Source organism: Bison bison, unplaced genomic scaffold, assembly GCF_000754665.1.
Source record: "Bison bison bison isolate TAMUID 2011002044 unplaced genomic scaffold, Bison_UMD1.0 scf7180017864244, whole genome shotgun sequence".
NCBI lineage: Eukaryota > Metazoa > Chordata > Mammalia > Artiodactyla > Bovidae > Bison > Bison bison.
In genome coordinates this window covers 742,438-756,873 of record NW_011494816.1, presented here as the reverse complement: position 1 = coordinate 756,873, position 14,436 = coordinate 742,438, and the positions used below count along the sequence as shown (strand labels likewise).

At 50.3% G+C, this 14,436-nt stretch overlaps 1 protein-coding gene and 1 long non-coding RNA gene across 2 annotated transcripts in view; one reads left to right on the top strand and one right to left on the bottom strand.

The window, feature by feature from the left end:
• The window catches only part of TMEM61 (transmembrane protein 61), a 13,959-nt gene extending 461 nt beyond the window's left edge, over positions 1-13,498 (top strand). Inside the window, exons 2-4 of the mRNA XM_010847115.1 lie at positions 47-144; positions 6,655-7,004; positions 12,222-13,498. Coding sequence (XP_010845417.1) covers positions 130-144; positions 6,655-7,004; positions 12,222-12,489 — 633 coding nt within the window. The 5' untranslated portion in view covers positions 47-129 and the 3' untranslated portion in view covers positions 12,490-13,498. The remainder of the gene's footprint in view (positions 1-46; positions 145-6,654; positions 7,005-12,221) is intronic.
• LOC104993739 overlaps positions 13,483-14,436 on the bottom strand; it is an 8,489-nt gene continuing 7,535 nt past the window's right edge. Inside the window, exon 3 of the long non-coding RNA XR_825866.1 lies at positions 13,483-13,525. This is a non-coding gene — a long non-coding RNA (uncharacterized LOC104993739). The remainder of the gene's footprint in view (positions 13,526-14,436) is intronic.

The window sequence follows — 14,436 nt, the reverse complement described above, 5'->3', positions numbered from 1 at the left end:
CTACCGCTACGCGCCCCCAGCAGGCCGGAGGGACCGTCTTTCCCAGGTTCGCGCTGCCCTCGGGCTCGACAGCCACCGGTGGATTCGTCGGGCTCCTCGCGCCAGGACTACGCCTGACCCTACGGCGCGATGACTGCGCCCAAGGTGGGTATAAACTTCCTTAACCTCCCCCCGCCCCGCCTCCCGTCTTCAGGAGCAGCTAGTCTCCTCCTAAGCCAACCCTGCCTGGTCCCCTTCCCTTCACCTTGACCTCAGTGGTTTAGTGCGCGGAGTTTGGACACCCAAGTCTCCTCCTAATTGTGTTGTAACTCAATGGGTGGCTCTTGGAGCCTCAGTTTGCCCCAGGGTTATGGTGAAGATAGTTCAGAACCCTTCTTGTTCAGATGGTTTAGTTCTTTACAGAAAACTGGCACCTAAAGTTCTCTTGTTGGTAGTGGGGACAGTGGGATATTATTGTGCCCATTTCACAAAGGAGGAAACTGAGGCATGGAGAATCTAGGCAACTTACCCAGTGCCAGAGCCAGGGTTCCTCCTCTGTCCAGCTGTGTCACTACTTGCCAGCCTCCCATTTCATCTTCACAACTTGCTCCTCCCCAGGAGGCAGTAATTTGAGCTCGGAGATGTTGAGCACCCTGATCAAGATCACAGAGCAAACAGAGTGGCTATAGTCAAAGGGACATTACTTTACCTACAAAGGTCCGTCTAGTCAAAACTATGGTTTTTCCAATAGTCATGTATGGATGTGAGAGTTGCTCCATAAAGAAAGCTGAGCGCCGAAGAATTGATGCTTTTGAACTGTGGTGTTGGAGAAGACTCTTGAGAGTCCCTTGGACTGCCAGGAGATCCAACCAGTCCATCCTAAAGGAAATCAGTCCTGAATATTCATTGGAAGGACTGATGCTGAAGCTGAAACTCCAATACTTTGGCCACCTGATTTGAAGAACTGACGCATTGGAAAAGACCCTGAGGTTGGGAAAGATTGAAGGCGGGACGAGAAGGGGATGACAGAGGATGAGATGGTTGGATGGCATCACCAACTCGACGGACATGCGTGTGAGCAAGCTTTGGGAGTTGGTGATGGACAAGGAAGCCTGGTGTGCTGCAGTCCATGAGGTCACAAAGAGTTGGACACAGCTAAGCGACTGAACTGATAGAGGGAGTGATAACTCTAGCTGGTGGGAGGTGTGGGTGGTAGCAGCAGAAAGGCTTCTGCGAGGATGTGGTGTTTGGCATGGGTCTCAAAGGGCGTTGTGAAATGAGGGCCCTGAATGGGGACAGAGGGCTCTCCAGGTGGAGGGAACAGCAGGTGTACAGGACCCCAGGTGGCAGGAACTTGGGTGCATGGATTGGAATAGGAGGGAGCTGGAAGGAGGGGGCCAGCCTGGCAGCCTGAGTGCTGGATTGGGAAAGACACTTCTCTGGGGCTGGACTGGTGTCATGCCCTCCAGGGCAGGGAGCCCTTCCTTCCTCCCCTCGATCAGGGTCCAGGGTACACTCCTGTGAAGGGTGAGTAAACTGCCTGAAGACCACCTCTCTGAAATGGACCAGGGGAATCTTGGGTGAGCACATCCTGCTGATAATCAATCAGAGCCCCGATCTGTAAAAATAAAACTACCGCACAACAGGGCAGTCTGTCCTTCGTCCAGCAGACACTGACAGCTTCCACCGCCCAGGGGTGGCAGGTCATTGTGTGCTCTGCCTGCCCATGGAGCGGGGGAATCCATATGGAGAGAGGGTGACTCACACAGGAGATGACACGGCATCCAGTGAGACCATGCTAGGGGTGATCCAGGGGCTTCTCTGAGGTCTGGAAGCATTCGAGTCAGGATGAAGGGCAGGGTGTTTTAGAAAGTGGGAACTGCCTGAGCTAAAGACTTACAAATGCATCTATTCACAGCATGGTCTCAACTTTATATACTGAAAAATACAGATCTATCTAGCTGTGCAGTCACAGGTATTTGAGTTAGACTAGTGTGTGTGTGTGTGTGTGTGTGTGTGTGTGTGTGTGGAGAAGGCAAAGGCACCCCACTCCAGTACTCTTGCCTGGAAAATCCCATGGACTTAGGAGCCTGGTAGACTGCAGTCCATGAGGTCAGGTCGCTAGGATTCGGACACGACTGAGCGACTTCACTTTCACTTTTCACTTTCATGCATTGGAGAAGGAAATGGCAACCCACTCCAGTGTTCTTGCCTGGAGAATCCCAGGGACGAGGGAGCCTGGTGGGCTGCCGTCTATGGGATTGCACAGAGTTGGACACGACTGAATCGACTTAGCAGCAGCAGCAGTGTGTGTGTGTGTTAGTAGCTTAGTTGTGTCTGACTCTTTGCAACCCCATGGATTGTAGCCAACCAGGCTCCTCTGTCCATGGAATTCTCCAGGCAAGAACACTGGAGTGAGCAGCCATTCTCTTCTCCAAGGGATCATCCCAGCCCAGGGATCAAACCTGGGTATCTTGCATTGCAGCTTTACCAGATTCTTTACCATCTGAGCCACCAGGGAGTCAGAGTAGACCTGGTTCAGATTTGGCATTGACCTCAGACAAGCTGTCACCCTTGCAGCTCCAGTGTCTTTGGGACCTAGTGCTGTTGCAAGGATTAAGATGGGGGACACCTGTAAATTGCTGGGTGTGGTTCCCATTCCCTGTAAATGCCCAGTACACACGTGCTGCCACTATCATCAGGTATGCAGGCCAAGGGAGGAGGACCCAAAAGGAAGCATCCACTGTGGATTGTGCTCATCTCTGGTGGGCAGCATTAATGATATTTGCATTTTTATTCTCTTAGGTGGTTTTCTCCTCTCCTCCACAATGAGGAACTATTGCTTTTATAGAAATTTAAAAGCATCATAAGTTACCTTACAATGCAAGGGTTGACACACAAGCTGTATGCTGCTTTGATAAAGTCTCTCACCTTCCTGGACTCAGTCTCAGTTCAGTTCAGTTGCTCAGTTGTGTCTGACTCTTTGCGACCCCATGGACTGCAGCATGCCAGGCCTCCTTGTCCATCACCAACTCCTGGAGGTTGTTCAAACTCATGTCCACTGAGTTGGTGATGCCATCCAACCATCTCATCCTCTGTCATCCCTGTCTCTTCCTGCCTTCAATCTTTCCCAGCATCAGGGTCTTTTCCAGTGAGTCAGTTCTTTGGATCAGGTGGCCAAAGTATTGGAGTTTCAGCTTCAGCATCAGTCCTTCCGAAGAATATTCAGGACTGATTTTCTTAGGATGGACTGGTTGGATCTCCTTGCTGTCCAAGGGACTCTCAAGAGTCTTTTCCAACACCATGGTTCAAAAGCATCAATTCTTCAGTGCTTAGCTTTCTTTATAGTCCAACTCTCACATCCATACATGACCACTGGAAAAATCATAGCTTTGACTAGATGGACCTTTGTTGGCAAAGTAGTGTCTCTGTTTTTTAATAAGCTGTCCAGGTTGGTCATAACTTTTCTTCCAAGGAGCAAGAGTCTTTTAATTTCATGGCTGCAGTCACCATCTGCAGTGAATTTGAAGCCCCCAAAATAGTCTGTCACTGTTTCCATTGTTTCCCCATCTATTTGCCATGAAGTGATGAGACCAGATGCCATAATCTTAGTTTTCTGAATGTTGAGTTTTAAGCCAACCTTTTCACTCTCCTCTTTCACTTTCATTAAGAGGTTCTTTAGTTCTTCTTTGCTTTCTGCCATAAGGGTGGTGTCATCTGCCATAAGGGTGGACTCAGTCTAGTCATTTGCAAAACAAGAATTTCTTTTCCTGCCCGACCATCTGCCTCTGTTGTGGTCAGATGAGATGCCAGGTGTGAAGGGGGACTGTCAAATGTCAATATATAGGTGAGGGGTTACTGTTACCGATTTGCTGGGGGTTTTTTTTCTTCCAGCTTTTCCTTCTGACAGCCTCTCCTTGCTGTCTTTGGAGAGAGTGTAGTGAGGTTCTTTTTCTCCCCCAGAGAAAATGCCTTGAGCTGGAGACAGGAGGCACTTGCCCCACTGACAGATTCACAGGAAGAGAACCAAAGGTAATTTACAAATGGCTTGTTTCTACATGCTTCTGGTGGCCTGGAGGCTCATAAAGATTGGGGTCCACTCCTCGAGCACCTCATTTCATGTATACATTTTATCTTTCTCGCTCACATGTGTACATACAAACACATACACACTATTTAAAAAAATTTATTTTTTAATTGAAAGATAATTGCTTTACAGAATTTTGCTGTTTTCCGTCAAACCTCAACATGAATCAGCCATAGGCATACATATATCCCCTCCCTTTTGAACCTCCCTCCCATCTCCCTCCCCATCCCACCGCTCTGGGTTGATACAGAGCCCCTGTTTGAGTTTCCTGAGCCATACAGCAAATTCCTGTTGGCTATCTATTTTACACATGGTAATGTAAGTTTCCGTGTCACTCTTTCCATACATCTCACCCTCTCCTCCCCTCTCCCCATGTCCATAAGTCTATTGTCTTATGTCTGTTTCTCCATTGTTGCCCTGTAAATAAATTCTTCAGTACCATTTTTCTAGATTCTGTATATATGCATATACACGTTTTTAAACACATCTGGAAATATGCCCTTTTGAAATCTAAAGTCTCACCTACTAGATCTTGAACACTTTGCCATGCTCTTCAGCTCCCCGAGCGCGCTTTCCTGGTGGCTCAGAGGTTAGAGCGTCTGCCTGCAATGTGGGAGACCTGGGTTCGATCTCTGGGTCAGGAAGATCCCCTGGAGAAGGAAATGGCAACCCACTCCAGTACTCTTGCCTGGAGAATCCCATGGCTGGAGGAGCCTGGTGGGCTACAGTCCACGGGGTCGCTAAGAGTCGGACACGACTGAGTGAGTTCACTTTCAGCTCCCTGAGGACTGTGTGTCTGAATGACTGCACAGCAGGGCGTTGTGCAGTTGTACCCTGTTAGGCTGGGCAAGCCCCATTTGGAAGGCTGACCATTAGTCTTCCTGAGGTCTACGAGTCCCTGGCCCTCTCCTTCCCTGGCTCAACCTGTGGAAGAGGAGAGGAGGACTCTGTATAGATGAGGAGACAGGTCAGGCGCAGTTGGGAGGCTTATCCCAGGACATGGCTGGTGAGCTGCAGAGTAGGGACCAAAACCAGACTCCAAGGCTGGGTGCTGCAGCAGCTGGCGTCCTGTATTCCCTCCCCTCTCCCAATCCCTCCCAGCTAGGAGAGGGGCATTTCACCCAACAAGGTTTATTCAGCAACACTGTTTCTCATTTAGGAGAATTTCTTTAACACCTGTTTATGGAGCAGCTACTATGTGTTAAGCACTGGGGGATAGAGCTGTAAACAAGGCTGATACAGACCCTGCCCTCAGGGAACTTCCTGTCTGGTGAGGACAAGACGCAAAGAGAAGTCAAACAGACAGATAACAGCTTGGTCAATGAAGGCCCAGGGAACTCTGAGTTTAAAGTGTCCCCTTTGAAGGCTTCTCGGGTGAGAGTCAAGCTGAGCGTGGAGAGGACATTGATGATAGCAAGTTACCAGGGAGAGGGAACAGCGTGTACAATGACCTGGATGTTGGTTTTGGAGAAATCCCTTCCCGTCTGTATAATCTGGAGCCAGGGTTCCTCCTAAGTGTTTTTTTCCACCCCCTGGGCATTTTGTTTTTCCTCACTGAGATAATACTGTGTGCTTAATTTGGCACCTAAGTTGGAAAAAGTCAGATATCATAAGAATTTCCCCCTGTTGTTAAATATCTGTGCTGAGCTTGATTTTTTTTTTTTAAATCAGTCATGAATATACCATCTAGATTTTATGCCATGCTTTATTCACCCTTTCCCTATAGTTGGACATTTAGGCTCTTTCCAAATTATGACCATTAAAAATAAGCTCACAAAAACCATCTTTTTGCATGAAATTTTGTTTTGTGTTGTGAATCTCAGCTCCAGGCTTCTCAATGCCCTTTCCCCACTGGCGCCGGTACCTGCCCTGGGTTTCAGTGTCTTCCTCGGTCCGATGGAGATTTGTTGTAGTTGTTGTTTAGTCACTAAGTCACGTCCGATTCTTTTGAAACTCCATGGACTGTAGCCCACCCGGCTCCTCTGTCCATGGAATTTCCCAGGCAAGAATACTGGAATGGGTTGCCATTTCCTTCTCCAGGGAATCTTCCCAACCCAGGGATTGAACCCAGGTCTCCTGCATTGTAGACAAATTCTTTACCAACTTAGCCACCAGGGAAGCCTATCAAATGGAGATAAGAGCATCACCCTTTCGAGATTGTGACCTGGGTGAAGTGAGACAACGCATAAGCAGCAAGCCCCTCTCCTGGCAGGCCTGGCGGACCCCACAGGATTCACTCTTCTCCCTCCCAGCCTGCAGGAGACACAGAGAGGAATCTCGTACCACCAAGCAGATGAGGCCTCTGAGTCCTGGGGGAAGGCTGGGCAGGAAACAGCCGCACTTACTGAGTCCTGCCAGGTCCCAGGTGTGGTGCCAGGGCCTTGGGACACATGATCTATGGCCTTCAGAGCAGCCCTGGAGGGCTGGGAGCCTCACCTCCATTCCACAGATGAGGAAGCAGAGGCACAGAGGAGTCAAATGTCCCCTCCGAGACTGCTCAGTGATCTCAGGCAGGACTAAACCCACATCTGGTACCCAGCAGGCCTCTCACAGGGCTTGTTTCTTCTTTTCTCTCCTTTTCTGTCCAGACTTGTGACAGGGCCCGCGTGGCCTCCACCCTGCGCTACTGCATGATGGTCAGCGGCACGGTGGTCCTAGTGGCTGGGACTCTCTGCTTCGCCTGGTGGAGTGAAGGAGATGCAGGCCCCCCGCCTGGACAGTCGGCCCCACCCACTGGATGCCCTGAGCCTGGGGCCCCCAGTGCCCTGCTCAGGTCGGTCAGCTTCTTCTGCTGTGGTGCAGGTGGCCTGCTGCTGCTCTTAGGCCTGCTGTGGTCAGTCAAGGCCAGCACCCAGAAGCTGCCTCGATGGAACCCATACCACCTCTCCAGGGACCTGTACTACCTCACTGTGGAGTCCTCAGAGAAGGAGAGCTGCAGGTCAGGTGCAGCTGCGGGGAGTGGGGGCCACAGGCAGGGCCCGGTCACACCATCAGGCATTTACTCAGCAAACTCCCATGGGGTTTCTCCTCTGGTCTAGGCTTTACCTATGCTTTGGGGTCCTGGAGGCTGATCAGCACTCCTGAAAGTGTTTTAAGTCCCTTGACAGAGGCAGGCTTTGACAAATCAGAGTAGTTAAAGCTGTGAAAGAGGGCAGACGTGGTCCTGTGGGACATGGAAAAATCCAGGAAGGCTTCCTGGAGGAAGTAGCAGTAGAAATTAGCATGGTATTGGGCAGAGTAGTGTAGGGGTTAAGAACTTACCCACAGGAGTCAGACCCATAGGGATCCTCTCCTGGTTCTGTCACTAACTAGCTATGGGACTTCAGGAGATTATGCAACTCCACTGAACCTCAACATCTCATCAGAAATGAAACAGGAGTCATAAGAATGACAAATGTAGCAAATGCCTGTATGGCAGTTGCATGTTGTTGAGTCGCTAAGTCCTGTCTGGCTCTTTGCGACCCCATGGACTGCAGCACACCAGGCTTCCCTGTCTCTCACTGTCTCCTGGAGATTTTTCAAACTCGTGTCCATTGAGTCAGTGATGCCATGCCATCCAAACACCTTATCCTCTGGCTCCCCCTTCTCCTCCTGCCCTCTGTCTTTCCCAGCATCAGGGTCTTTTCCAATGAGTCAGCTCATAGTACTTACCTGAGATGATGTAAACGAAGAACTCAGCCTAGAGCCTGGCACATGATAGATGTACAACAAATGTCAACTTTTCCTCAAGTGGATAAGGTGGAGAGGGGTGTCTTAAGCAGGCAGAGGAGTGTGCAAAAGCCCAGGGATGAGGTAGGCAATGGAGGAAAAAATCTTACATTTACATAATATTTCTCATGTTTTTCTAAATCACTCCCTCCCAGGAGACTGTTTAGGCCTTTTTCCCTTAATCCTCCCTCATGGAATGTTAATACCACAGATATACTGTATATTTGGTCTGCATGTATATCTGTGCTTTATACATAAACACAGTATCAGCAAGATTCCCAGAACCAGTTTTTGCCCTGTTGAGAATGCGTGTATCTTACATGCTCTTATTATGTACTTACTCTTTCAACAAGCGTCTGCTGTGCCTGCATATGTCAGGGGCCTGCATGTACCTTCCCCAGTCCAGCCCACCTGCAAGGTAAGAAGTACTATTTACAGAAAAAGAGGGTGAGGGTTATACAGCTAGAAAGCGGCAGAGCCTGCGGGCTGTGAGGTGTGTGTTCGTTCCCCACACTACTCTGTAAGCACTGGATTTGCATGCACTAAGGGCTAAACCAGATATCCGTGAGTTGGCCTGGGACCCTGGGCACTCTTCTTCCCTGATTTAGAGAGGTAAATGCGTCCTGAGTTAAAGAAGGTAACAGATTAGTCCCTGCTACTGGCCTGGGACTCCCTGAGGTCACAGACAATAGAGTGTTCAATGGAAGTCCCTTAGTCCAGTGGTCAGGCCTTGGTTTGACTTTAGAGGGAAGGGCAGGACCTTGGGGCCTCTTCACTTCTCAGATGAGAAACCTGGGTCTCAGAGAGACCAGTGACCTATCTGGTCACTCAGTGAGTTATTGGTTGGAACCAGATCATGCCTCAGGATACCTGTCCTTCCCCGCCCAGCCTGACCTGAGCACAGAGAGTGGATGTTGTCAATACACACAGTCGTGTTGACCCAACAGGGTCCGGGCCACAGCTGCATGTCAGGTGGGGGAACTCAGCCTTATTTCCCAGCTGAGCCAGGGGGGAACTCACCCATTGCAGGGTACTCATGGTCCATCAAGTTCAGAGACCATGTCTTAGACTCAGAGCTGGGATGGCTTCATGTTGGTGAGGCTGCTTCTGCTAATGGTTCTTTTTTGTCCCTGGGGCTGAGCCATCCTGGCCCTCCTACTGAAAGCCCAGCATCTGGGCCCCATGGGAAGGTCACTTAGTTGTCCCTGCCTCCAGGCACCTTGTTCTCTGTGGGTAACTCCAGGTTAGAGACAAAGGCCATCTAGGCTGATGACTTGGTGGGCCCATTTCCCTCTTGGGGGCTCAGTGTCCTCATTTATTCATCTGCTTATTCTTTCATGCATTTCACCAACATTTACTGAGTACCTAATTCTGCAGGGCACTTACAATGAAGCAGTGGACAAAACAGATAAAACCCCTACTCTCAGGGGCTCCCATATGAAATGTGAGCCCTAGATGAAGTGCCTGGGTGGGAGGCCTCTGGGATTCCCCACTCCCAACCACAGTGAGAACAGCAGAAAAAAGCACGGGTCTAGTCGGACATAAGGCTGTCAATGTCCACTCTTTCCTAAGCTGTGTGTTCTTGACTTAGACTCTCTGAGCCATATCTGGTTTTTCCCGTCAAACCTGGAATTTTCTCTGGGATTGCCGTTAGGCTCAAACGAGATGATAGATGGGGAGGTGTATTTACTGCAACACTCAGTCCTCTTCGTTTGCTTTCATTTGATGATGTCCTTTCATGCCCACTGATTTAAGCTTCGCTGCTTAAAAGGCAGTGTCAGGTCCATTTTACAGATGAGAAAGCTGAGGTTTGGAGAGATCAGGGGTCGGGTAGGGGAGGTGTGACGGTTGGTGTGGGCCGGGGCTTGGCCGCTTAGTTGATGTGTGGCCCTAGCTTACCTGTGCGATGACTGACCAGGCTCGTCACGAATGTGAAATGAGATTAGAGAGCTTGAGTGGAGGGCAAATAGTGCTTCACCCCCGGCCCCTTTCCCCTTTCCCTACTGTTTGTCTGACTCAGCTGAATGGTGGAGAGGCTGGTGCTAGGCTCGGATCTCCTGTCGCCACCAGGCTCAGCGAAGCTTCCTGAGCACGGGGACCACAGCCTGCGGCCTGCCCGCCCCACCCAGCTGCAGGGAGCCACGTCCAGAAAACCCATGAATGGGTCTGCACCTCAAGTGTGCCATGTGGTCCCCCTGCCTCAGGCTTCATGTTTCCCAAGTTTCTGGCTTTCGGGACCATGACTGTGGTGACCTGGGGCTGGGTGGGCCCAGCTGGCTAGGTGAGATGGTGTGAGGGCTACTGCACCTCTGCCCTCTAAGCAAACTTCCTGCTGTGGGCTGGTCTCACCTGGCAGCTGTGCCCTGCCCTGCCAGCTGCTGCCTGCTGAAGCAGTGCCAGGGGTACCCAAAGCCTGCCTCGTGTCTCCCAGGCTTGGAGAAGTAGGGAGTGGCTGGGGCATGGCTAGGAGGTGAGCATGGCAGGAGATGTGGGCTTCTGGAAGCCTAATCACCCATATTTTCCTGAGTTGTCAAAGCATTTTCCCTTTCCCTGAATCTATAAAATAGAAATTGTTATCTTCATGTTACGGATGAGGAAAAAGAGGCTCAGATTGGGTATGAACATAGCCTAGGTCACATAGCAATTGAACCTAGCTTGCCTGCCTCCAGGAGTGATATTCTTTGTCTGCCCTCACTTCAAATGACAGTGTGAGTCAGAGGCGGGTGGGACCCCTTATCAGCTTCCTTGGCTGAAGTGCCCCGTGTTACCTCATTTAATCTTAATATGGTCCTGTGAGGTCGGTGCCCGTATCGTCCCTGTTTACAGATGCGGAAACTGGGACTCAGGTTAATAGAGTTACTTACTGGTTGCAAAAGTTTTCACTTTCATCTCAGGTTCACAGGATTTGTTAACAAAATAAGCCACTCGTTATATACAAATAAGTAATACGGATATTTATTAGAGAATTGTCTAACTTATTTTCAACATACTAACATTAAAAGAAAGAGAAATAGACCAGAGAATACATCACCAAATTGGGTTTTGACCAACATCCAGACTTAAACAGCGCTGGGAAGTCCCATGTTACAGCACATCTAGAGTCCCAGTTGGGAAAGGGTCGTAGGTAGCGGTCGGCTCTGTGGGTGAGACTTCAAAGACTGCAGTTTGGGGTTCCCATTTATAATCCCAGGATGGTGGCAAACTCACATCATCATCAGTCTGTGACCAAATTGCAGCTCTGACTTCGTGTTGCTGCTGCTGCTAAGTCGCTTCAGTCGTGTCCGACTCTGTGCGGTCCCAGAGACGGCCTCCCACCAGGCTCCCCCGTCCCTGGGATTCTCCAGGCAAGAACACTGGAGTGGGTTGCCATTTCCTTCTCCATTGCATGAAAGTGAAAAGTGAAAGTGAAGTTGCTCAGTCGTGTCTGACTCATAGTGACCCCATGGACTGCAGCCTACCAGGCTCCTCAGTCCATGGGATTTTCCAGGCAAGAGTACTGGAGTGGGTTGCCATTGCTGGCTTCGTGTTAATGTTGTTTATTTTGTCTTGTAAAACTTGGAATGTTGTCGTTAAGCCTGGGGCTTGGTTGGCCAGGGCCCCCTCTAGCGGCTCAACAATCTCAAGATTTCTCCTGCATCTTATCTATGGTGCTGCAAGTCTTGCACTCACAGCAGACAGTCACTCACAGTCAGGGCAGTGTCCAGGCAGGTTAGAAGCAAGGTCAGAGGCCTGCTCTGCTTTGGCTCTGAAGCCTAAACAAGACTATTCATTTAATTTCCCTAACACTGACCCATGATCTCCTACTGACAATGTGGCTGAGCAGGGAGCTGAACCAGCCAACGCTGTGACTCATAATCAACCTTAGAGACACTTGGGGTGGGAAGGGACCTCCAGAATCACCTGTCAGCCCCTGTATGTGGCAGTATCTTCCCAAAGCAGAAGCAGCCCAGACATAGGATCAGTGACATTCCTACCCCCAAGGTCCTGGGAAGGGAAGGAACACTGATTCCCCACAGATGATTCTCCAGGGCCCTGAGAGGACGGAGGATCAGCCTCATTTCCATCAGCTTTGGTGTGGCTGGGATGCAAGTGACCTATTCTTGGAATCTAGAGGGCAGAGCCTGGTCAAAAGAGCCTGGATGGAGACTCCAAGGACAAGTGGGAACTGACTTCCCACCTCCCAGGGAGGTGGGAAGGACTTTCCCTGCAGAGAGAATTGAGGAGACAGAGGGTGTGAAGAGCCCAGGTGGAGAGCTAACTGAATGGAGAACTGACTACAAGGGAGGGAGAGCAGAGTCAAGGAGCTGAGGTGGGCAAGGGCTGGCGGCTGTCAAGCTCCAGCGGTGTTCGCGGGCCCAGGGAAGCCCATAGCCTCCCTCCCCTTCTCCCTGGTGTGCCGTCGGGTTTTACCCCACCCCTGTTGTTAGCCTCTCTTCTGTCCCTCTAGGACCCCGAAGGTGATTACCGTCCCCACTTACGAGGAGGCTGTGTGCTGCCCACTGGCTGGGGGACCCTTGATACTACCTGCGTCCCCTGTGGAGGAAGACCTGGAACGCAGTGCCTCGGGGGATGCCCTGCCTGGGGCCCAGCCCCCCTTGCCTCCACCTAGCTATGAGAGCCTCATCTTTGCTGCCGGTGGCATCTCTGGAGAGACAGCACCTGGGGCTGCATGCTCCCTCACGGGCCCTGTTCAGATTACAGAGGGTGGAAGTTAAAGTCTTCTAGCAGGCCTGGAAGCTGGAGACCAATGATGGGCTTCTTCTAAGTGTCTGGTCCAGTGCCTGGTACACACAGGCAGTCAACAAATACTGCTGAATGCTGTTTTGTTTTTTCTCTTGCTGTGTAACAAATGGCTGAAAGTAAATCCATTTTATTATCTCTCGTGATTCTGTGGATTGCCTGGGCCCAGCTGGGTGGTTCTGCGGCCCCTTGTGATGTTGGTGGGGCTGCAGTCCCTGGGGCCCAGCATGCCCAAGATGCCACTTTCACGTGGCCGCTACTGTTGGCTGTCAGCTGGGAAATATTCTTGAGCTAATGAGGAAACTGGGGCCTAGAGGCAGAGCCAGGAGTGGCCCAAAGTAATGCATTGAGTTTCGGTTATACCAAAAAAACATGAACTCTGAATTCAGACCATCTGTGCATGAGTTCCACCAGGTACCCGCTGAGGGACTTTGGACAAGTGACTGTACCTCTCTCTGCCTCAGTTTCCTCATCTGTTAAATGGGAATTACAGAGGCACCAGCCCCTACCTTAGAGAGCTGAGTTCTGAGCATTAAATGAGATGATAGCAGGTGACATTATGAGATCACACTGAACCTGCAGCTCAATGCTAATGTAGCCAACAATAAATGCAGACTTCTGAGCCTGTGGCAGCATCTCTTAAGCATGCAGTGATTGTTGGATTTTGTTAGTAGAGGTGACCCCCCTCCACTAGGCGTCTCTGCTCCTAGACCTCCCGTGACAGGGAGCTCCACACCTCTTGTATTCCAGATATGATAGAAATGTCTACTTCCAGAATGTCATACCCCATTCACAGATGAGAAAACTATCCCAGAGAGGTTAAGTAACCTTCTGAGGGTCACTCCGCAAGCAGGAGTTCAAAGTCCTGGGGCTCAGTCAGAATCAGCTGTGTAGGTACAGCATTCCCCGAGGAGCGTCCCATTTACCAGGCCAGGCTCCCTGAAGTTCTTTCACATCCTCAAGTTCTTTGCCACAGGTAGTGTCCCCGTTTAACAGGTGTGGAAACTGAGTCTAAGAGAGGTAAAATCACAGAGAATAAAAGTTTTTCATATAAATAAATGTGTTTTCATTCAGGCCTGGTTTGGTTCCAGGCCTTGGATCCTCCCATGTAGGCCTGGACCAGCTCGTTACCTGCCATCCCGTCTCCCTGTTCTGCCGGGGTCCCTTGACGTCTCCTCAAAGTTTAATGGAAAGTGTTAGTCATTCAGCTGTGCTGACTCTTTGCAAACCCATGGACTTATGGCTCACCAGGCCACTCACCCATGAAATTCTCCAGGCAAGAACTGGAGTGGTTAGCCATTCCCTTCTCCAGGGGATCTTCCTGGCCCAGAGATCAAACCCGGTCTCCATTGCAGGCAGATTCTTTACTGTCTGAGCCACCAGGGAAGCCCACTGGACAGAATGAGCCTGATCAAACTCAGATGCGTGACACCCCTCCTGGGCTCAAAATCCTGAGTGGTTCCCAGGTCACTCTGAGTAATGAAATCTCTATCGAGGATGGTGTGGGTGGGTCTCGGTCCCTGCCCTTGCTCTCTGCTGCAGTCGGCCCTTCTATGGGCCTTTGCTCCTGTCTTCTCTCTCTGGAAGTTTTCCTCTAGGCTTACTCCTCATGCCCCTCACATCTTTGTCTGAACCTCTCTTCAAGATGCCATCCTGAGCCAATCTGTTAAAACTGTTATCCCACCCAGCACCCTGCACTCCCAGCCTCCTTCCTGCTCTACTTTTTAAATAACACCTGTCATCATTTAATATTTAAAATTAAAAATATTTAAAAGTTTCTTTGTTTATTATGTTTCTACCCCAGCAAGCTCTCCAAGAGCAGGGGTATTCTTGCTTCTTTCCTTTACTATTATATGCATACAATATATACAATTTCTTTACCTAAAGCTTAGAAACAGTGCCTGGCCCGTGGAAGATGCTCA